The 25,427-nt window shown below is 36.0% G+C and overlaps 1 protein-coding gene across 1 annotated transcript in view; it reads right to left on the bottom strand.

Annotated features, from left to right (window-relative positions):
* WASL (WASP like actin nucleation promoting factor) overlaps positions 1-25,427 on the bottom strand; it is a 67,464-nt gene that overhangs the window by 27,792 nt on the left and 14,245 nt on the right. The window contains exons 2-5 of the mRNA XM_007471283.1: positions 8,535-8,669; positions 5,801-5,887; positions 4,595-4,691; positions 1,087-1,110 (exon numbers count right to left, since the gene is read on the bottom strand). Of these exons, the coding sequence (XP_007471345.1) occupies positions 1,087-1,110; positions 4,595-4,691; positions 5,801-5,887; positions 8,535-8,669 (343 nt within the window). The remainder of the gene's footprint in view (positions 1-1,086; positions 1,111-4,594; positions 4,692-5,800; positions 5,888-8,534; positions 8,670-25,427) is intronic.

The raw sequence follows: 25,427 nt of genomic DNA, 5'->3' as shown, positions 1-25,427 counted from the left end.
CACTTGGCACATGGTAAGCACTACTGAAGGTATAGTCAGATTTTTTTTTAAATTATACTAAAGTAAGTAAACCAAAATTTAATACAGCAATATTTGGTTCATGTTTTTGTATCAGGAAAACAAATTTAAGGACAAAATCAGAAGGCAATATATTGGTTTAAAAGAAAAAATACCCAACAACCACTAACAGTTGTCATATATTAAGGACTCTGTACTATATTAAGTGTTTCCCTGAATAATTATTCTAAATTCTGAGAATTTGAGATGCCTTTAAAAAGCAGCAGCTATATTCCCCATTATAACAAAGGCTCCTGGAGCAATGGTTCTTTACTATCATAGGGTCAGGGGTCCCATTTCAATCTGATGAAATCCACGGATCCTCTCTCCCCAGAGAAAAGAACATATATACTTACAATATTTGGCACAAAGTTTCAGCGAGGGTTTATGGGGCCCAGGATGAGACTCTATGCCCTAGAGATCTGGGACCTTCGTATTCTGCCTTTATTCTTTGGTATAAATATATATATTTTAAATAAATGAATCCACATTACTTCAAGTATTCGTTAGCAAATTAAGGAGAATTATGTACAGCTACTATGTGTTCTAAACGCACCAGCACAGTAAGCACAGCTACTATTTGTTTAAACACACCAGAATAGTTAAGTGTTCATTCTGAAAAGGGGCTAGTTTTATATTCCCAGTGTGAAATAATCTTTTGAAATAAGAAAAAAAAAGACTAACATGAAAGTAGGAAATGAACAAATATGCTAGATAAAATTTACCACTTTTAAGGAAGACATTAAGACCAGGTTGTACAATTTCTAAACTTAAATAACTGTGAATAAGGAATTAAGATATAAGTAATAGTGATATTCACCCTATACAGTCTTCCCTCATCCTAGAAAAAAGCCAAAGAATAGTACATTTCTAAGTCCCATCTGTTATTTATTTTAAAATAAGAACACAATAAACTACAGTATTTAATCATAGATATTAAATACTAGGTATTAACGTATGATACATGTTTCCATAAGGATTAAATTATAATCTAAAATCTTTTTGATCAGTAATTATCAAAGAGCTTACCGTTTGGAGGGTCTCGTCTTTTCTCTGTTAGGAAATAAATTAAAGGAATATTATTAGACATATGCAATACAAAAATCAACATAAAAAAATCAACTCATCTAAACTGTCTTATTCCTATGTCCATATATAAGTGGTTAACAAGTTTCTCTGAGGAACTGACATTTGAGCAGACATTTGAATAAATCAAGAAAGGGAACAACATATTGAAAGGCCCTCAGGAGGGAATAGCATGAAGGAACACCATAATACTGGACTGCAGTGAGCCAAAGGAAGAGTGGAAGGAGAGAAGTCAGAAGGAGAACCAGGGAACTGGAGCGTGTAGGGTCCCACAGGTCACGGGTTAAGGAATATAGATTGTGTTCTATATATGATAGGAAGCTCTTACAGGTTTTTGAATAGGGGAGGTGACATGATCCAATCTATGTTTTTAAAAGTTTTGCCTGGTTACTATGTGGGAGAGAGCTACTAGGGGGCATACAGTGACAGCAAGGAGACGAGTGAGAGTTAGGGTAGTCCTGATGATGGACAATGGTAGCTTGGATTAGGGTGGTAGCAACAGAGGTGGTGAGAAACAGATCCAGGATTTGTTTTCGAAGATAGAGAAAATGGGACTCACTGATAGGGTTTATGAAGAACCACTGTGAGCCAGACTGGCAAGGTGGAGCCAACGCCTTTTACTGGGATGGGGACGACTAGGAGAGGAGGAGGAGCAGGTCGCACTGGGGCTTGGGGAACACAGGTCAGGTGTTCTGCTCACACATACTAGGTCTGAAGGCTATTCTGACACCCAGCTGGAGCACCCAAGTCTGAAAGTCAGGGGCGAGGTCAAAAGGAGAGAGAAAACTTTGGGAGTCAGCAGTATATAGACAGTGTTCAAAGCTATGGGACTGAATGAAAGCATAAAGATAATGAAAATACCTAGAGATGCCTGAGCTATGGGGGAGACCAAAATAATACTTAGAAGCTATAGCCAATTACGTAGGAGTAATACCAGGAGAACTTCTATTAACGCTTTGCATTCATACTCTTACATACCAGGTCTGACACAATTTTGGTTTCAAGAAAGCTCAAAGCTGGTTGAAGAATTTTCAACAAATATAATTTCCACAGATTTTTCTAATACAAAACTTTCCAAAATTATAAGACAAATAGCCATGAATAATAATATAATAAAATATTTAGTTTATAAACAGCCACAATCCTAAAATTAATAGGATTTAATTGAGGGACAAGTTGAAAATCCTGGCAATGGGAAATATAAATGTATTACTCCATCTGGTGGTCTGACGAAGTAATTTTCTGAAACATTTGATGTAAGCACGTCCTATCTAATGTCAATGAATGTCAAATTTCCAAGGTGATGTTACCTCTGCATCCACAGAGGAAATACTTCTTCAGTTGGCGGTGACACAAATATGGAAATATGCTGATAATGTAAAGTTCAGAGTAGAAGTTCTAAAAAGCAATTATTTAGAAACATGACACTATCCTGGCTTGAGAGCCATTCTTATGAAAAAAAGAGGTTTGGTCGAACTAAGAATGGGAGTTGATGGTGTGATGTATTTGTTAGAAACATCAGCAGAACAGTGTTTAATCATATTAGGGGACGTTTTTAGTATCACAGTACTAGTCATACTACTGTTGGATTACTGTGTTCAAATCCGGACATCATATTTGAGCTGGACCATTTTCTCAAATCTGGATCATTTGAAGAAGACATAAAAATGTACAGGGCATTCAGAGCACAGTATATAGTGCTCTGAATACAGTATGATGAGTCTGTAAGTTATACAGTATGATGAGTCTATAAATCATATCATGTGAGGAATAAGACACTGGAACTGGTTAAGCTAAAGAAGTGTAGGCCTAAGGAGGGCATGGTAGATGGCTTCCAACATTAAATGGCTAATGGAAGGAAAAGAAAACACTAATTCTTTGTTGCTCCAAAAGTTGGACCCCATGCATCTAAGTTAAAGAGAGGCAAGGCTGAAGGTTGACTTAGCATGAAGGGGCTACCCAACAATCAATCAGCTGTCTCCCATATGCTGTGATCTTTCTGCTTCTGAAAACACTATGCCTAAAAGCTTAGGAATTGTATAAAACAGAATTCCCATACCAGTTAAAAGACACCTTCAAGTGACCTACCTATTTCAAAAGTCAATTATTCTATATTTTAAGAAGTATTTTTTACTCTTTTTTTTTTTTATTGAAAATGTCACACAGTTTGACTAAAAGAAGTCCCAGGGAGTCCCTGGCCTGGCACCACAACATGTCATTGAAATAAGAACTGAATTCCACAGAATTAAATTCTTCCACAGCATGGAATCAAGTGGTAAACACCCTTGGCCCCAAAAAGAAGTAACAAAAAACAACTGGCTCCTAATAATTCTCCTATTCACTCATTACAAGGGGGATATATAAGATGGCAGTAAGTGAGGCAACAACTTAGTTCATTTTATTTTCATTTTTACATTACCTTCCTCTTGGAAAACCATTAAAATAATATATAACATATATATAATAACATATATAATAAATAAATTAAATAATTAAATAATTAAATAAATAAATTAAATATATAAAATGTAACACACGTGTTTACATTTCTGTTTTCAGGATCCAGTGCCTTCCTTTTTCATGACTTATTCCCTCCTATTGGTAAACATCCTTGAATACAGTGATTTTCAGACTGGGGTAACATGTATACTTGGATGTACAGACTTTTCAAAGAATATATGGGCATGGTTAGTTTTAACGGGATTTATTTGCTGATCTCAACTCCCATATGTTATTTCTCCTAAAAGTGATCTGCTTAAGAAGATGATTTTGGAGAGGTTCACCTTTCCTAATCACCCTTCTCCCACGTTACAACAGAAAGGCCTGGTATGTGACAGCTGTCAAATAGTTCTACATCAATGAATTTAAAGCTTTACACTATCCTGCATCATTCTCTAATTGTCTTATATGTATTAAAGTCTCATGCATTAAACTAAGTTCCTTATAATTTTACAATATACAACATTAGGGACAAAATAGAGACAAGGCAATGTTTACAGATCTTGTTTTCAACTTTGCTTACTTGCTTCTAGGCTTGCCTAAAGTATTTGTCCACAAACTATAAAATATTTTTGTAAATGTAAGTTATAAATAATGTCATAAAAATGCAAATTTAAGAGTCAGTATATGTAAAATGTTATCACCAGAAAAGGTTATTGGAATGAGTTCTTTAATAAATCTGAAAAAAATCAGCTCTCAGTAAAAATAGTATTTCTTGTAAGGTAAGGATTAACAACCTGTTTTTTGTAAAGGGCCAGATATGCGTCACATAGTCTTTGTCATAACTAGACAACTGTGTTGTGGGAAAAAAGCAGCCAAAGACAATATGTAAACCAACAAGCATAGATATTTTTCAATAAAACTTTATTTATAAAAACAGATGGCAGGCCAGATCTGCCCCGTGAGCCATAGCCAGCTCCTGTTTAAAGGAATTTTTTTTAAAAAAGTTTACCAGATTTCCTTTGCCGACGGCCCAACAAGTCTGTAACTGCTTTTCGAAATTTTTTTGCTTCTTCTTCATTGGCAAAATTAAGGGCAACTTGACAGGTCTGAAATATTTTCATCAAAAAAGGTAAACAACAAAAACCACAAATCTAGCTTTACTTAACAAAAAAATTAATAACCAATAGAATTACACTCTGAAGAAGAAAAGCTTCACTTTATTAGCAGACAAGAACTTACTTTGTGACCTGAATAACTTAAGAAGGCAAAAAGCATAGAGAAGGTAGAGTAAAAGAATACTATTAGAGAGGTTACCTATCACAGTAGACACTCAAATGTTAAACTGAATACTTCATCTTCAATTAAAAAAAACAAAATAGTAAATAGAATTTGATCCTTCAAAAGAGCTCTATAAACACTTGGATTTGAAAATGCAAACGCTGGAAACATTGATCAAATGCAGATCAACTCTATCAGGTATTATTTAAATTATAACCTTAATTCATGTAAATTATTAAAAGTGTGGAAATACCCTGCATTATTATGGCATTTAGTCCACACTTTTATATATGTACATATATTTATATACAATCCAGAAAAATGTGAAAAATAACAAATAAGGAAGAAAATACTTTTTGAAAAGGTGGACATATCATCTAATCCAACCTTTTATTGTAGAAAATTTAGGAAATACAAATATGAAAACAAAAAAATTGAAGTCACCCAAAATCCAGTCACTCAGACAAGTCCTGTGAGTATATGGTATAAAAATCCTTCTACTTATTGTATTTTAGTACTCTTCTAGATCATAAACTATTCTTTCACAAAATAATTTGAACAGCAATATAATCTTCCATTTTTAAGTTACCATGGATTAGTGGTTTCACTTTTATAGATAAGAAAACTAAAACTCAAGAGAGGTAGCTATTTGTCCAAAGTCACACAGAGGTAAAACTATCTGACTAAAGAAAGAGAAGATGAAAAAACAAACCTCTTTTCTACATACCAAATTACATTTACAGTACTCTTTGAAACCTTTTTTTTCCCTTAAAATCTTAGCCATTGCTTCCTATTAAGCCATAATATGGAGGCTTTTAAAAGTAAAATAATTCTTTATATTTTATACAATGTTTACACAAAAAGCTCATAAATACTTTCCATAGACAAATGTAACAGTAATTACATTAAACAGGGCAATAAAGAAAATATGACTTACATCTCCAGCAAAGGTATGAAAATATCCTTTAGGGCTATTATATACAAAGTTATTGTATAGCTCTTGTTCCCACAATAGTTTCCCATCCTAGAAAAAAGTAAAAGTTAAAGTAAGAACTACCAATGAGAAAACGTCTAGGAAAAAAAAAACCACAAATAAAAACAAAGCAGATGGGCCTTCCCTGGTGGCAGAGTGGTCAAGAATCCACCTGCCAATGCAGGGAATGTGGGTTCAGTCCCTGGTCCGGGAAGATCCCACATGCTGTGGAACAACTAAGCCTGTGCACCACAACTCCTGAGCCTGCACTCTAGAGCCCACGAGCCACAACTACTGAGCCCACGCACCACAACTACTGAAGGCCGTGTGCTCTAACACCCGTGTGCTGCAACTACTGAACCTGAATGCTGCAACTACTGAAGCCCGCGTGCCTAGAGCCAGTGCTCCGCAACAAGAGAAGCCAGGGCAATGAGAAGCCCACGCGCCACAACGAAGAGCAGCCCCCACTCGCTGCAACTAGAGAAAGCCCGCGCGCAGCAACGAAGACCCAATGCAGCCAATTAAAAAAAAAAAAGTAGATGACTCATATTAAAGAAACTGTTTATATTAATACTAGTTTTTACATACACACAGATCACATATATGTATAATACATAAGTAAAATATCACATAATTTAGTAAGTAGTAACAGTATAAATACTGGATAATGTTTCTTTCATAAAAACTACATATCAAGTGAGTTGAATTCAGTATGCTAAGATATAATCTCATTAGCCAAGCATTTCCAAATATAGTTACTTGGTCAAATACATAACCAAACACTTACTAGATCATCAACGTTAGATAGAAGGGGTAGGATACTTTTATACATGCACTGATTATCAATGCATAGTTCCATCAGCAGTACTTAGACTGTATGCTATCAAATATTACAGAAGGATTTCATTCTTTTCCTCAATTCTGTAGATGCTGGGAGGGTCAAATAAGCCTTCTCTGTACTGCTCATTAACCATCTTTGAATTCCTAAGTTTTGTAGAGTGGTCTCCTAATTAAACATTGGTATAATGTTTCACGTGGTATAATCAATCACGTGCAGAAGGAGACTGAGAATTAAAGTGCACCAAGGTTAAATTATGGTTAAGGGATCCATGGTGATTGTCATATTGATAGCTGTAGTACAAGAAATATTATTAACCTTAATACCAAAGGTGGCTAATTTCAAGTATTTAGCAATGGCTATCTATAATTGGAGATGAATGGCTATCTATAATTGGAGATGAATGGTTAGAGAAATATAATCATTGCCCTATTCTGGTTTTTTTGTTGTTATTTTTTTTGCGGTACGCAGGCCTCTCACTGTTGTGGCCTCTCCCGTTGCGGAGCACAGGCTCCGGACGTGCAGGCTCAGCGGCCATGGCTCACGGGCCCAGCCGCTCTGCGGCATGTGGGATCTTCCCGGACTGGGGCATGAACCCGTGTCCCCTGCATCGGCAGGCGGACTCCCAACCACTGCGCCACCAGGGAAGCCCCCATTGCCCTATTCTGAAATGCAAGGTTCTACATAGACCACAATTTTAAAATATTTTAAAATGCTGTACACACATTATGACCACTGTAATAGAATCCCTTTCTTCTCAGTGGAGTTATATGTACATTTGATTTCTAAACAGTGCTTCTCCTTGGTGGTGAGAAATAAATATATCAAAGGACTTAGGAGTGTCTTTCAAACTATGCATGTGTTGCCCATCCCCCAGAATCACTGCCAAGTAAGTAAGCTACTATTAGTAACAGGAGTATGCCACATCTCTCAGCTGTCTTGGGGTATGGAGAAGGGGATGTTATAAATTTCTAATGTACTAAGTGCAGTAACTTAAATATCATTTAATCTCACGGGAATACTCTGCAACAGATCCAGATGGTTGTCCCATTTTACAAATAAGTAAGCCGGAGCCCAGGGAAGTAAAACAGTTTGAATACAATCTGTCTAACCATAAGTATCGTCCAGGAGTTCAAACTCAGTTTCATTTTTCTGTAACTACAATCCCATTATACTTATAGCCACATATGAATATTAAGCAAGGAGGCTTACCCACGGAAAGGATTTTAAAAGATAAATGGAGACTTCATCTCAGCCAAAAAATTATTTTTACAGTGACTATCAGAGATGAATTCCTGACAAAGGGCATCCAATCTAAGACAAGATGGATTTATGTTTAAGAGTGAGGGATACAAAGCTGTGAAAATCGGAACACACCTATGTTGCCAAACAACACAAAATGGGTAGCAAATACTTTATTACAGATATTGTATAATGCTTTAAACCCAGGCCGAAGTAATTAAGTACACACCAGGCTAAATATACTTTTGTAGCTCTCTGAAAGAACTATATACACTAGTCTGTAATGGACAGGATGGGATAAAAAGAGTAGCATTAGAAAAGGAGAGAATGCGGGAAAAGCCCAAGACCCAAAGGAATAAAAACAGACAAACCAACAAAACCTTTAATGTGCAGACAGATAAAATGGGGAACTATTCATGTTCTGGTTTAGAATGTATTCCCAATTTGGTCACAGTGCCCACGGTTCAATATCTAAAACCAAGCTTCACTCTTCTAGTATTAATTTAAGTAGAATATAAATATTACATACAGGATAAACAAATGTATACTATTATAAATTACAATTGAGGTAGAAAACCCAATCACCTACAGTTTAAGTGGAAGCAAAATAAAACTCACCTTGATATCAAATATTCTTAAAAAATAAGATCTCTGTGGATTGTCCTTAACAAGACAAGCAACACCACTGCACTTCTTTGACCACATACAGTTCCGATCTGCTGCATATAACTGTACCACTGCTGAAGACATAGTCTGCAAAATATAAAATTTATAGCCATTAGGTTCAAAATAACACTAGGATAACCACAGCTTCTGCTAACACCTTGACTGCAATCTCATGAGAGACACTGAACCAGGACCCCCTGCCAACCTGCTCCTAAATTCTGGACCTGAAGAAATAAACATTTATTGTTATTTTAAACTACTTTTTGAAGTAAGTTCCTATGTAGTAATAACTAATATAATAACTATACTAAAAATAATTATTGAACGCTAACATTCATTGAGGCTTAAAATGTTTAAGGAATGTGCTTAATAAGCACGTTTAAATATTGTGCTGGCCAAAAAGTGCCTTTGGTTTTTAAGTAAAAATAAAAGACACATTTTTCATTTTCACCAAGATCTTTATTGAACAACATATTCATCTTTTTATTCCATCTTCCCAAAACTTATCACCTTTTTGAGCAGAGAACTGTTCCAGGTGCCTTTTACAGTCCTCCAGGTAAGTGAAATTTTTTCCATTAAAAGAATTTTGTAAAGACCAAAATAAATGGAAATCTGAAGATGCAATGTCTGGTGAATACGGCGGATGAATCAGAACTTCCCAGTCAAGCTGTAACAGTTTTTGCCTGGTCATCAAAGAAACATGCGGTCTTGTGTTATGCTGATGAAAGATTATGTATTTTCTGTTGACTAATTCTGGACGCTTTTCATCTAGTGCTGCTTTCAGTTGGTCTAATTGGGAGCAGTACTTATTGGAATTAATCATTTGGTTTTCCGGAAGGAGCTCATAATAGAGAACTCCCTTCCAATCCCACCATATACACAACATCACCTTTTTGGATGAAGACTGGTCTTTGGTGTGGCTGGCGGTGGTTTACTTCGCTTGCCCCACGATCTCTTCTGCTCCACGTTATTGTACAGTATTCACTTTTCATTGCTCGTCACAATTTGTTTTAAAAATGGAATGTTTTCATTACGTTTAAATAGAGAATCACATGTGGAAATATGGTCAAGGTTTTTTTCCGCTTAACTTACGTGGAACCCAAACATCAAAGCAATGAACATAAACCAAGCTGGTGCAAATGATTTTCAGTGCTTGATTTGGATATTTGGAGTATGTCGGCTATCTCCCGCATTCTCAATTGTTCTCAATTAATGTCTCGATTTGATCACTATCAACTTCAATGGTCTACCTGACCATGGAGCATAATCCTGTGTGAAATCTCCAGCACAAAACTTTGCAAACCACTTTTGACACGTTCGATCAGTCACAGCACCTTCTCCATACGCTGCACAATTATTTTTTGCGTTTCGGTTGTGTTTTTACCTTTCTTGAAATAATAAAGCATGATATGCTGAAAATGTTGCTTTTTTTCTTCCATCTTCAATATTAAAATGGCTACACAAAAATTCACCAATTTTGATGTCTTTTTTTAAATGCACACTGATATGACAGCTGTCACATACAATCTAACAAAATTGTTTGCAGTGAAGTTAAAGACAACTAAGTGCTACTAGAGCCACCTTATAGAAAAAACCAAATGAACCTTTTGGCCAACCCAATATAACTCAATTGTTATTACTATTATAACCTCACTTTATGCTTGAGAAACCCAAGGTTAAAGAGGATAAATAATTTGCCCAATATCACACAGCTGAGTGGCAGAGTTGAAATTCTAATCCAGGCAATTTGTGACTTTAGATCCTGTATTCTTACTCCCTGTACTATATACTGTTTTCCAATAAAATGAACATTTGATCAACAAAGCAGTAGTATCAGTAAAGTTACTACTTTACTACTACTTTTTACTAAAGTAAAATTACTACTTTACTTTACCAGAAAGCAGTTAACCCCTTAAGTAAAGATACTAAGTCAAACCTGAAAGCAAGATTTATGTTTACTAATTACAGTGCTGGAAACTTTGAACATATTATCATATTGGAAGATAAATTCTAACATCTCCTTTTTAAAAAATGATTAATTAATTAATTAATTTTTGGCTGTGCTGCATCTTCGTTGCTGCATCTTCGTTGCTGCGCACGGGCTTTCTCTAGTTGCAGTGAGCGGGGGCTACTCTTTGCTGTGGTGCGCTGGCTTCTCATTGCGGCGGCTTCTCTTGCTGCGGAGCACGGGCTCTGGGCGCGCGGGCTTCAGTAGTTGTGGCTCGTGGGCTCTAGAGCGCAGGCTCAGTAGTTGTGGCGCATGGGCCTAGCTGCTCCGCGGCATGTGGGATCTTTCCGGACCAGGGCTCGAACCTGTGTCCCCTGCGTTGGCAGGTAGATTCTTAACAACTATGCTACCAGGGAAGCCCAAACATCTCCTTTTTTAAAGATGATAAAACTGAGGGGAAAAAAAGATTTAAAGTGAACTGCACCTGGCCATACAGCTTGAAAGCTATACTGAAGATATGGAAAGTGATTTGAGTGACGACTGTCCCAATTTTCCCAAGGACATACCTAACTAGTACTCTTTTAGATGCATAGTAAAGAAGCTAATTCATTACATACAATGGACACCTTAGAACGTGCATTAGGGTTTTCCAGTACACCACGCTGCCACCTCCCTCATGACTATATCATGAACCAGTGGAAACTTTCATTTAACTCTAATTTAAGTTTCCTGTATATTATAACCTAGAATGTTAACTATTCAATCCCAGTTTCTGTAAGAGTAATACACCCATGACTGGTACAGCACTTACAAATCTTCTAAAAATGATAATTTTTTCTGATCCAGCAATCTCACTCCTAAATTAGAAATTAAGGAAACAATTTAAAATAAAACCCAAAATTGTATTTTTAATATAAATATAAAACCCAAAATAGTTATATGAATATATATTAATTATGTTTTTTTAAACAACCAGAAATAGGAGACAATTAAGTAATTTGGTACATCAGTTCAATGAATACTGGGCACTGTAATAAAATACAGACTACATTAAGATTTGGAGATGTCACTGTTTTGGGTTACTTAACTATGCCTGGGGAATGCCCTCCTTTGACAAGAGAATTCCAAAGACCTATTCTACATGCGAGTCTTTTCTAATAATAATAAAGTCAGAAATGTAAGATCAGTGTACTGCTGGAGATCAGAATTTCAGAAGAACTTTCTTTCCCAGATAACAGTGATCGATGCTGTTTTTAACTTTTGCAGACCAAACTCATCTTTGAATTTCATAGACAGTCATGAACAGGACACAAAGCAGCAGGAAAAGTTCCACAAGGGCCATTTTAAAATTATGAAGATAGCTTAGAAACTAGGACATTGGGTTTTAAAAACGTAGATTGAAGAATGTGGGTGTGCCTCTGGCCTGCTCAGAACATACCAGTGTGCTGCAAGTGCACAGTCTCAGCATGATACCTCCACAGGCTCCCTGACCCTAAACCCCTGGCATTGAAACCATCAGAAAAATGCATTTTGCATACATTATACAAAGATGTTAAAGACCAAGCTGAAAAATTTAAAAATCAGATGAGAAAATTTGTTTTCCAAGGAAAATTCATATAAATTACAGCCCTTTTTAGTATGGTAATGTCAAACTGCAGTCATTTCTAAAAAGACAAGCAATTAGTAAACTAGATACCAAGAAAAAGTTCTAAGACTCTTACTTTACTTTTTAACTAGAAAATAAGTTACAGCTTGCAAAAGAAAAAAATGTGCTATTAAATAGAGTATGAAATTCCATTATGGAAATCCCCTTGTCAAAAGAACCAAATATTAACAATGTAAAACACTGTCTGGATGTATATGTGAACTTAATAACAACAACAACAAAACCCCCCAAATCCCATTTAAACATTTACATAAATTTAAAACAAAATCTAAAACATTTGCTTTTAAGAAATAAAGACCCTGGAAACAATGTTATAATTTTCCACACAAACATGTTTGGCATTATAAACAATTCATAAACTTTTAATACTAAAGAACTCAACTAACAGGCAATTTTCAGTAATGGGATTTTCAAAATTTTGCTACAATGTTATTGTCAGTCTAAGTGTGCCTATTTCATTCCTTCTTAGCTTAACCTGTCAAAAGTCTGAAAATTATATACTGTAACACCTTATAAAAGCCTTTTCTGACTAATTCAGAATAATTATAGTAAATGCAAGAATAGCATAACATTTAATATACAAATGCCAGAAATAATAACAGTGACTATCCCTAGAACTCTAGATTGACAGTGGCTTAATTAAGTTTTTAAAAACATTCCTTCCATTCCTTTAAAGTAATTATAGCTAATCAACTCTATTACTTTTTGTCTTTCATAATCAAGAAGGTATTCTTGAAAAACAACCTAAGGACAAGTGCTTAGGAAAGGAAACCTATTTCTTATTAGCTCAATAATGTTAGGGTTAAAATTTGTTAATTAAAAGGGGAAAAAAGTACTCTATCAATTTTTGTAGAAACAGAACCTGCCTTATCTCACACATTCCTGATATTTCAGTAGTGAGTTACTGCAATAAATAGCACATCCGTCCTCAGAACTTTCATTGTCAAGCGCAGAAATAAAATGGAGGATGAATTCTGGGATGTGAATCCCTCCCACTCTCCTTCAGCATGGCATGTCCACCTCTCTGGGGCTGACTGCACCAGTCAAGAAGTATTTGGCTGATTCTCTAGGTTGAAACGACTGCTTTTTCTTCGTGTTTCTAGAGTACCTTTTTGTGTATCTTGTATAAAATCTTGTCATGTGACAGATCTTATTCTAAAATAGAATTTTCTATATTGATTTACTATCCGTTAAGTAGACTGTAATTCCCTTAAGCACCGAAAATGGTTTTGTAAGCCTATATTTCTACGTCACCTATACTTTGCCCCAAGTAAGCAGACACGTGTTAAATTAAATTAAAAATTGCATACTATGATTTTGATAATGATACTATGATAATGAAAAAGAGACTGACCTTTATTTTAGGATTCACACTCTGAAGTATATGGGGCATCATATCAGCAACTTATTCTCAAGTGATGCAGAAAATAATAATATGCACGTATATCACACAGAGTAAAATGTTATAAATGGTAAAATGGTAAACCATGGTAAAATGTTATAAATGTTTGACAAATATATTCGAAGGATATACAGGAATTCTTTGTACTGCATTTGCAACTTTTCTGCAAGTTATGAAATTATTTTGAAATAGAAAATTTTTTAAAGCACAAATGATTCAAAACAATGCAAGACTCTTAACCCCATTCCACAGTCATGACAGGCTTGTGAAGGTGGCTCTCTTCTCAGAGTCAATGCTACCCCTACACGTTAGCCACTGCCACTGACCCAAAACTAAGAAAACTGCCACTTCTTCCAAGTCCCTCTATACTAATACTAACTTTGTTAAAAGGAGTTTCATCTTGAATAAGACTCAAATCATATTATCAGGACAACGACACTATATAACAGGTCAGAATAAGAATTTTAGGTCAAGAAAATAGATTTTTATTTTAGAATCAGCTAATGACAGGGAAAAGACTGAAAAACACCAGGAGTTACAGATCCTTGATTGACAACCAACTGTCTACAACAAGTACTATGATTTAATACTGAATAATTGTCTACAATGATTACTGTTTTAATAATCAAAAAACATACAATGGTGTTAAAGAAAAAATTTTTAATATATTTTCAATGAATATGAAAAATAAACTGAGTGTGGAAAAGGAAATCATATGATTGAATAAATAAAAGTCTTTTCTGCAATCACAATGGCCTAGATTAATAGTCAAAAGATTTCAGCTTTTGGGCTTTCCTGGTGGCGCAGTGGTTGAGTCCACCTGCCAATGCAGGGGACACGGGTTCGTGCCTCGGTCCAGGAAGATCCCACATGCCGTGGAGCGGCTGGGCCCGTGAGCCATGGCCGCTGAGCCTGCGCTCCGCAACGGGAGAGGCCACGACAGTGAGAGACCTGCGTACCGCAAAAGAAGAAAATGATTTCAGCTTTTTTTACGTGCATCTGTGGCCCCAAGTTCCTAAAAGCAAATCTGGGAAAATCCATCCTAGGTTTTCTTAATACATAAAAACTAAGCTTTAAATATGTTCCTAGATACTCTGATGACACATTCACATGAAATGTCCCATTATTATCCTGAACATGAAATTTTAATGAAATGAAAATGAAATTTTAAAAGTAAAGAAAGATAAGGAGTTTGGTTATTCCTCAATTAAAAAAAAATTTAACTGTAAAAAATTTGAATTCTTATAATTACTTAATTATACAGTGATCTCAAAGAGCAATTTCCTAAAAAATTATAACACCACCTCAGTTACATGGCAACCTAAAAACCCAGTACAGAAACCAACCATTTAAAAAACAGAAACAAGATTCATAAGTGGTGAGTACCAGTAAAAATTATCCAGAAAAAGAAAACAAATAATTCACTTTGGAAATAAGAGATTTTTATTACCTGGTAATTTCCACAATGAGAAATAACCAGAAAAAGAAAGAAAAAAAAACAATAGAAAAGGTAGAGATTGAAAAAGAATACATCTAAGACAGAAGGCTCCACAAGGAGTAGTAATTTTAAAAAAGCAAAGCTGGAGGACTGGAAGAGGAGGAGCAAAAAATCAGTAAGTAAAAAGCAGGATCCCAACAGTGAGGAAAAATGGAGCCATATAAAAGCAGCTACTGCCTTAGGACCAAGCACAAGTAGTCTTTTAGGTCTTATTAGCTATTTAAGAAAACTGGTGCTGGATGTATTCATTCATCAAATGTTTACTGAGCACCTACTATTAACACAGGACTGATCAATGGGGGTGGGGAGGAATAAAAGTGGGGTCAAACACAAAAGTGAATTAGATAGACACGGTCCTCGTGAAACATGAATTCTAATGGGCAGACAGACATTAATAACTATTACAAATGCTATAAAGGAAAAATCCAGTATGCAAGGAGTGTGTACAGTCTACCGAGCATGGAAAGGCTTCCCTAAAGTGACACTATACCTGAAGGATGAAAAGGGATAAGTCAGGTGAGCAAAGAGTTGGGGGGAAGTGGAGAGGAAACAGCATTCTAGGTAGACACATCAACAAAGACCCTATCACGGGAAAGTGCTAGGGGAGTTTTAGAAGCTGTTTGGGGTGGGAGATAAGAAAGAAAAGAGTGGTATGGAATGAAGTTACAGCCAATATTAAAGCAACATCAAACAGTTCAACTCCGGTTGAGAGAGATAAACAGAGATACACAGTTTGGAGATGTGGTACAGTGGGTTAATCGTTCCTGTATTGGCCCTTGATTCCTCTTAGAATCCAAGTTCTTTTATAAACCCTCCTCCCCCACTGACCCTGGGTATGTCTATATGACTTGCTTTAACCAGTAAGATTTCAGCAAAGTAGAGCCTGAAAAGTACTTGCACATTGTGCCCTGCCTTCTTAGAACTGCTGCCCTGGGGTAAAAGACCACATGGAGAACATGGGCCCAATCATGTCACCTGCCCTTGCTGAGCCCAGTTCCCATCAGGCCTGCCAGGTGAACGCCACTGCATGAGTGAGCCCAGATGAAAGGAGTAGACTAAACACCCAGCCAGTCCACAGAATCGTGAAAATAAATTGGTATTGCTTTAAATCACAAAAATTTTAGACGCTTTGTTTGTGGCAATACATAACAGATGTTGGGGATTGTTTTAAGATACTAAAAAAGCACAGTAACCTTTAATAGGTAACTGTAGCTCCTTCCTCCATTCCATTTATATTGGACCTGTGTTTAAAATTACAAGTAAAATCATAAAAATTCTAGAGCTCACTCTCATTACCAGTACACTCTCTTTTTTGAAACCATTTAAAAAATCACTTTATAAATGAAAGGCTTACTAAAAGATATACGCTGTGCAACAGACGACGCTCACTCAGTAAACTCACAGCCACACATCATCTCATGTGGTGCCTGTGGTTTAAATCCATACATCTAGAACACTGTAAATTATATGGCACAGATCTTCAGCATTACCTGCAAATGCTGGTATTTACAGACGCTAAAACTACAAATGGCAAGGCTTACTGTATTCTTAATTTTCTACTTCAAGGATAATTATATACAGATTAAGGCTCTGAGAGGGATACTGATCTCATTACAGACTGGGTCATGTTTGCAAGCAGGTGAGGACACTGTTAAAAGTGTGAGCACACAGGTATGGCGTGCTCTCTTCTGCTTCTCCCTTCCCTGCAGCTTAAGTGGACCTGCTTAAAAGGAGTTTTTCTCTTGTTGCCTCTTCCCTTTGTCTGCTTCTCTCTTGCAAGGTCAGTTGGCTTACGGTAAAACCTGAAGTTTAGGATTGGGTTTTCAGGGAATGAAGGTGGGAAGGGTTCCCTAGGATGCTCACCTCAGCTAACCAAAGTTTAACGTTACCAGCTGAGACCCAAGCTCTCTGATGACAAACAATCCCCTCATTTTATAGATGAGGTCACTTTATTTGCCAAAGGTCATATATCGGTCAGCTCTGGATGCATTTTCCAACTAGCTGCTCATTTTCCATTCACTGTACACCATACTCATTGATTCATCTAGTTCCTATATTGTCATATTTTTGCCCTATCCCATCTAAATGATTCTCTAAGAAAAATATACCCTTAATATAATTTTATTTCTCTACTGATCCCATTTGGTTTAAGATTCTTACCTTATTTTGGGGGAGGGAAGGGAAAGGCTGGCGGTGGTGAAGGTGGTGGGAAATAGAAGATTGCTAGTGCCTGAGAGAAAAGGATCTTTGTGAAAAGAAAAACTTCAAACAGATATACATTCTATGTCCTGAGGACACAGGTAGATTTATCATGAAGTCAGTTAAGTTTAAGTTATAGGCAGATTTACCATGAAGTCAATTAAGTTTAAGTCAGGTTAAGTTAAGTTTCCTTTACTTGGAAAAGTCCCTTATAAGGCTTGGCTTATTCTCCTTTGAGGACACATGAAGTAGCAGCAACCCCTTTCATTCCCAGGGGATCCTCTCCAGCTATCCCTGGCGGTGATCTTGGTATTTCCACCAATGATGCTTTATCCCAACATTTGCCCAGCCCCAGAAATAACCTGTCCCTCTTGGACCACATGATCCACGCAAACCCAACCTTTAACTCTAAGCAGAAGGATCTGAATTAAGTGCTGTCCAGCTCCCTGCTGGGGGTGGAATACTATGACCAAACTTCACGGACATTTCTGGGGGTGGCGGCAGCGGTCCAGCCAACTGAGATCAAAGAGGTGGAGTTTTCCTAAGGCAAGAAGCACCCTCTAAGCAAAGTGAAGGAAATTAGAGATGTGCCATTACCTGTAACTGCTTTCAAAAAATTTCTTTCAGCTTTACAACTATCAATAAATAATAAGAAACAATAAATTTTGATCAAACGTACTAAGCAGGAATCTTTTTCTGCAAAGTGCCAGACAGTTAATATTTTAGGCTTTGTGGGCCATTTGGTGGTCTCTTTCCACTCTACACTGTAGTGTGCAAACCCAGCCACAGATAATTTGGAGATGCTTGTGTTCCAATAAAGTTTTATTTACAAACTCAAGCAGGCTGGATTTGGTATAGAGGCCATAGTTTGCTAAGGCTTGGACAAGAGGAAAGATTCTCTCTATAGAAAATATAAGATTGTTGTCATGTAAAGAGGTGACTGATAAATATGTGGCCAAAAACAGTAGATAAAAAGTATTAAGGAGGTGTATCAGTCAGTAGTAGCAGAAATAAATTATAATAGTAAGGAGCTATTTTTCTGAATTTTGTAATGTTTATGGTATTTTTTACTTGTTGTGATCCTTTCTCATACTAAATAACCATTCATTTTTGTATTTAGTTTTTGGATTCTTTTTCTTAAAGACAGCCTCTCCAAATTGAATAAGTTTCAGACCACAAAACCTGGATCAGCCTTACCTGGAGTGAGAAAATGATGCATCAATTAGAGCAACAAAATTCTGAATCTAAAGAAAATGAACTATCTAAGCCAATATATTCCTTTTGCCAAACCAAATTTAACATAGTTATTTTTTTAACATACAATGACCTTTCCCACTAAGAAAACAGGCTAAGCAACTTAAAAAAACCCACTAAATAAAACAGGCTGGAAAGGCCAGTTATGTGTTTTGGTGGGAGGGAGGAGGGAGGGGATGCTTTTATAGTCAAATCCTTCATATAACATTCTTAACAGATGACTAAATAGCATTTGCTTGAACGCCTGCTGTAATGAGGAGCTTATAACTTGAGGGAAAAAACTATCTCATCATGGAGCAGCTCAGTTAGAAAATTATTAATACGCAACCTAAACCTGTTTTCCTAGCAATTACCACTCATAGGTATTTTAATCTTTAATTATCCATTTAAACACCTGTTGAGCGTTTGCTATGTGATAGGCACAGTGCTAGGTACTGTAGCTACAGCAATATAAAAGTGGAGGTGTGTACTGTCCTCACTAATTACAGCGTACTGACTCCTGTGTAGCGGCAAGAACATTCACTTCCCTAGAGATGTGTCCCCACAACCCTATTTCTCAGGTCATTTCCTTTCCAGCTAAAATTTATTTTGATCATTCATCATCTGACCTGATTTATGGATTCCTTATCAGTCTGGTAAAATGAAGTAGATGATATTTAGATGTGGTCTCATCAATGCAGGATATTAGCCAAATGATGGGGGAAATAGTTTATTCCCAATCATAAAAAGGAATGCATGTACAGCCTCATTCTCATCTATCACACTGCATATTGGAGACACATGGGATTGTCTTTGTCTAACTCATTATCCTTTCTCATATCCTGATCTTCCATTTCAATTCCATGCTCCCAAAGGCAAAATACCCTGCATCTCACCCTCCTTTTACCTGGCTAACTCTATTCATCTTTCAAATCTCAGTTCAGAGGTCATCTATGGGATGCCTTAAGTGTTAACACTTAACCTACTATTATAGCCTACTACTTATGAGGATACGCAACATGAGCTTGCCTAACAAAATACTTTGGTCAGCTTCAGCCATCAAAAATTAGAGGGAGAAAGCAGTGCCTCTTTTCACTAGGCCTTAACAAAGAAGACTCTTCAAAAATGTCAATGGACTGGTTAGGTAATTAGGTCCTTTCAAACTACACAAATGAGTGGGTTAAATATTTTTTAGTGGACTGGAAATACTAAAGAATAAAATGAAATACAGAATTAAAAGCCAACAAGAAGCAAACATGCTGAGAAACTTAAAGTTCATTGGGAAAAAAAAAAAGCCTGGAACAGGAAAAATTACAATCTCTGATGTAGCTAGTACAGGGGTTTCCCCATTAGTACTCACAGATACTAAGAACAACTCTCCTAGAAGGAAGCCTAGTGGAATGTTTCCTTGACAGCAGAGTTGCTATAAATCCTCTGCAGTCTAGCCCATGTACTCAAAAAATATAGGCAAGCATTACTCAAACAATCTTGCCTATGTGGAACAATAATAAATTTATAAAACACTGAGAGAAAAGTTTTTAGTAATTAAGAGGGATGAGAAATATTACATAATCAAAGATAATATACAGTGTAAAAGAAGAGCTATAACTGATTGGCAATAACCCTAAAAAGTATTACCACGGTCAAGATGAATAAATTCATAAGATGATTAGATAATTTGCATCCTACAGTAACAACAGACTTTGGGGCAAGGAAATACAACACAGTAAAATATATGGTACCCAAAATGTTCACATAGATGACCTACCTTATCATATAGGCATTAAAATAAGTTCAGTTCAGTCTATTTAAACCAGGGTAAAGGAATAACTCATTTTAGAAAGACTTCCATCAAAACTATTAAAATAATTCAAATCTTACATTTATTAATTCAAAACTTCAGAACCTTAAAATTATCCAAAATTACTCAGGCAACTGGAATTTTCTAGATCATCAAGAAAAATACCCACTCAATTTATTAAATAAGCCACAATTCAGCTATACAATGGGATACTATACAGCTGCTTAAAAAAAAAAAATAAAGAGGTTCTTTAACTCATGATAAAGAAAGACCTTCAAGATACATTGTTATGTGAGAAAAAAGCAAGATATAAAATGAAGGGTATAGTATGCTAACATTTGTGTGCAATAGCAGAAGCAAGAATAAATAATTTGCATTGCCTAAATATGCATACAAGCATCTGGAGAAAAAAACAGAAAGCTAGTAACAGTTGCCAGCTGTTTAGGGGTTTTCTGTGTGTGCATGGGTTTTGTCAGGCAAGGAGGGACTGGGCAAATAAATGTAGGATAGGATGAAAGAGAAACTTTTCACTTACTTTTCATACACTTAATTTTAAACCATGTAAATATTTTAGCTTTTCAAAAAATTAAATATTGATTTGAAAAATACACACACAAAAGAAAAACAAAAGACCTATTCGTGTCATATCGTGGTATAAGTCTGAGAAAAATAAAAACATCATCTTTCTGATTTAGAAAACTATAACTGAGGAAGCATTTCTAGTAGCTTTTAAAAGCCTTCCCCTTAAAAAGAATTAGAAGTGAACACTGATGAAAATAACATACTACAGTGTCTAAAGCTATAAAGTAAGAGAAAAGCAAACTTTGGCTAGTACAGGGAGATAGCCTACGCCTGTAATGAAGGTCAAAGTCTATGATTTCTTTCACAAACTTTCCCTTTGAGTCTTTTGAACTCTTAAACATGACTAATCAAGTAAGCAAGTTTAAAATACAGTTGGCTCTATCTCCCATATTTGTTACTATATATGCAGCAATTCATAATTATCCAAGCTTTTAAAGACAATCACAGGAATGTGCATACATATTATATATACAAGCACATTTAATTTGCTTGACTTTCATATGTACAATCAAGCTGGGGAAGGACATGCAAAGAGAAAGTTAATCTAAGAGTAAGTAACAGTTTAAATTCAATGTACAACCTAACTTAAGGGCTTTAAGTACAACATCTGAGACTCTCCCATACATTATGCATAAGAATTAGATAGGCAAAAAGTGGGGTGGGGACTGCAGATAGGCAAGAACAGTTCTGAAGTTGTTTTTACGATTTACACTTTATAGGGCTTCCCTGGTGGTGCAGTGGTTAAGAACCCGCCTGCCAATGCAGGGCACATGGGTTCGAGCCCTGGTCCGGGAAGATCCCACATGTCGTGGAGCAACTAAGCCCATGAGCCACAACTACTGAGCCTGCGCTCTAGAGCCTGTGAGCCACAACTACTGAAGCCTGCATGCCTAGAGCCTGTACTCCACAACAAGAGAAGCCACCACAATGAGAAGCCTGCACACCGCAACAAAGAGTAGCCCCCACTCGCCACAACTAGAGAAAGCCTGTGCAGAAACGAAGACCCAACACAGCCATAAATAAATAAATAAATAATATTTTAAAAAAGATATGTACAAGCTTCCATGCACCTATTAAAAAAAAGATTTACACTTTATTCCAATTTCGGAGACTTAAAATTGTAGTGTAAAACATTAATAATGATCTAGTCAGTAATTTGAAAAATAAATTTACTCAACAAAACAAGCTTTATATACTTCCTCAGAAAGCTCAACGTTGCTAGTTTCAAAAGGCAATTTTTATTCTAAATGCATGAGCCAACATTTCTAACTCTGGTTATTATTACTGAAATCGAATGACCATGCATAACTAGATGTTAGACTGCAACCCCTACAAAGGAGTAGGAAACTGACTGTATTTAAAAGGTATATCATATTAGTTTTTTTTTTAAAAGAACTTTACCATTTAATAGATCAAGAACTTGTGGGTAGCAGGGGCAGGGGGAGTGGGGAAGATGTGAGGATTTTATATAATAAGAACAGCTCTACTACCAGCTTATAAAAACTAGTAACTGGAGTTCCAGCATTCCTCAGTTTTCAGCAAGTTGGTCAATGAAAATAAAGAGAACCAGGAAAAACCCCAAGCTTCCAAAAACACGAAAGACACTCTTAAACCTTTACTATCTGCAAATCTAGGATCAAAGTTGTGACTAAAAAAGTACGCCAGGATAGTAGAGAGTAAACATTTTTAATAATGGCACCTAAAGAAGGTTTAGGTCAGTGAGAGACCAAATAAATAATCATGTACTGTATCTTGGTAGGATTTTCACTAGCTTTTATATATATGATAAACTTACCTTGCAGGCCCTGCCTGTCCCCCACCCCCAATACTTCTAATTGTTAGAGAACTGCTGCCTCTCCCCAGGGACAAGCACAGGTGCTACAGCTCAGTCAGTTTAGATTCTCTCCCAGGAATTTAGAATTCCAAACTGAGTCATAGGACTGAGGAGTTCAGGGAAGAGATGAATGGAGTTGAGAGAAGTTCCACTGACTTCTGTTGTTCTCAGAGCTTCCCAGCCTCCTGCTGTTCCTGAAACTTTATTGTTCAATTCTGTTTTGGATTCCATGGGATCCTCTGGTACCAAAATATTCCTTTTTCCTTAAGCCATAACATCTCATTTACACAGCCAATGAAGCACTTATCACTGAATGACTTGTTATAGATTCCTATTGTGAGGTATGCTTCACCAATAAACTGTTCATCTTCTAAAGACAAGGGCCATGTATGTACCCTCAGCCCTAGCACAGTACTTAAAATGCAGTGTGCACTCATTCACTGGATGAAATAAAGTGAGAAAGGTGAAAAGTGAAAGGATTCTTTCTTAGAATCATCTTAATTATTGCTACGTTATCAAAATTATTTTAAATACTTTTTCAAAAAGGTAGAAATTGCTAATCTGTGCTATTTAAATTATTTTTAGATGACAACAGTTCTCTTCTTGGCACTTCACTGACCGAAAAAAACATCTACATGACATAGTGAAACTTCAGTCAATGCAACCACATTCCTAATATTTTAAATGCCACAAAACACAGGAATTTGCTTCCACCACAACCTCCACCCACAGAAAAGGGGAGTGAGCAAGGGTTTGGGGACAAAGAAAAGCATACCAAAGTCAAAACATATTTTTAAAATAAGAATGTACTTTCCCCACTAATTTTCAAAGTATGTCAAGGCCAGTAAGATGAGCACAGAAGCAGGAAATAATTTCCAGTACATTCACTTAAATAAACAAACAATGTTGTGGTTTTCAAGTGAACCTAAAAAATAGACAGTGCTCATCTTTTGGAGAATACTCAATCCCATCCATCTGGATCTGGTTCACATTTATAGAATACTTCAACAGTAGAACACACATTCTTCTCAAACTTACGTGGAATAATCACCAAGACAGACCACATTCTGGGCCATAAAACACAACAACAACAAGGAATTCATACATTGTTGTCTGTTCTCAGACAACAATGTAGGAATCAATATAAGAAAGACAGCTGGAAATTTTCAAAACATTTGGGGATTAAATATACTTCTAAATAACACATGGATCAATGAAGTCTCGAGAGAAACTTTAAAACATTTTGAACTAAATGAAAATGAAAACATGGCTTACCAAATTCTGTGGGATGCACCAAAAGCAGTGCTTAGAGGGAAATTTACAGCACTGAATGCATGTATGAGAAAAGAAAAAAAGATCTAAAATCAATTACCTAAGCATCTACTTTGGGAAACTAGAAAATGAAGAGCAAATTAAATCCAAAGTAAGCAAAAGAAAAGAAGAAAAATAAAAGTTATAGCAGAAATCAATGCAATTGAAAACAGGAGGAAAGAAATCAAAAGACAAAAAAGAGATAAGACACAAATTAATAACATCAGAGCCCAGAATTAGACCCACACAAAAACATCCAACTGATCTTTGACGAAGGAGCAAAAACAATTCCGTGGAGAAAGGATAATCTTTCTGAAATACGGACATCCACTTACAAAAAAAAAAAAAAAATCTAGATACTGATCTTACACATTTCACAAAAATTAGTTCTAAGTTGATCACAGATTTAATTGTCAGGTGTGAATCTAAATAACTTCTAAAAGATAACAGAGGAGAAAATGTACATGACCTTGGGTTTCATGACTTTTCAGGAACAAGAGCAAAAGCACAACCTGTCAAAGAGAAAACTGATAAATTGGGCTTCATTAAAATTAAAGCTTCTGCTCTGCAAAAGAAACTGATAAATGAATGAAAAGCCACAGACTAAATAAAAATATATACAAAATGCATATATGATAAAGGATATATATCCAAAATAGGCAAAGAATGCTTAAAACTCAATAAGAAGAAATGAACAATCCAACTAAAACTTGGGCAAAAAGACTGAACAGACACCTCACCAAAGAAGATACACAGATGGCAAATAAGCATACAAAAAGATACTCAACATCATATGGCATTAGGACTTGGTAATTAAAACGATGAGCTATGACGATAAACCTATTAGAATAACTAAAATCCAAAATACTAACACCAAATGCTGAGGAGAATGTGTAACAACAGGAACTCTCATTTATCCCTGGTAGGAATACAAAATGCAACAGCCAGTTTGGAAGACAGTTTGTCAGTTTCTTACAAAGTTAAACACAGGTTTCCCATATGAGGCAGCAATCATGCTCCTAGATATTTACCAAAATCAACTGTAAACTTACGTCCACGCACAAACCAGCAAATGAATGTTTATAGCAGCTTTATTCATAACTGCCAAACATTGAAGAAATTGTGATTTCTTTTAATAGGTGAATGGATAATTAAACTGTGGTATATCCACACTAAAATGAAATATTTTTCATCAATAAAAAGTAACAAGATATCGAGCCACATAAAGGCATGGAGGAATAGATGCATATTGCTGAGTGAAAGAAACCAGTCTGTAAATACCACCTACTGCATGGTTCCAACTATGACATTCTGGAAAAAGCAAAACTATAAAGAAGGTAAAATATCAATGGACCCCAGGGTTTCAGCAGG

Source organism: Lipotes vexillifer, unplaced genomic scaffold (assembly GCF_000442215.2).
Source record: "Lipotes vexillifer unplaced genomic scaffold, Lipotes_vexillifer_v1.1 scaffold618, whole genome shotgun sequence".
In the NCBI taxonomy this organism is placed as follows: Eukaryota; Metazoa; Chordata; class Mammalia; order Artiodactyla; family Lipotidae; genus Lipotes; species Lipotes vexillifer.
This window is presented reverse-complemented; position numbering and strand designations above follow the sequence as displayed.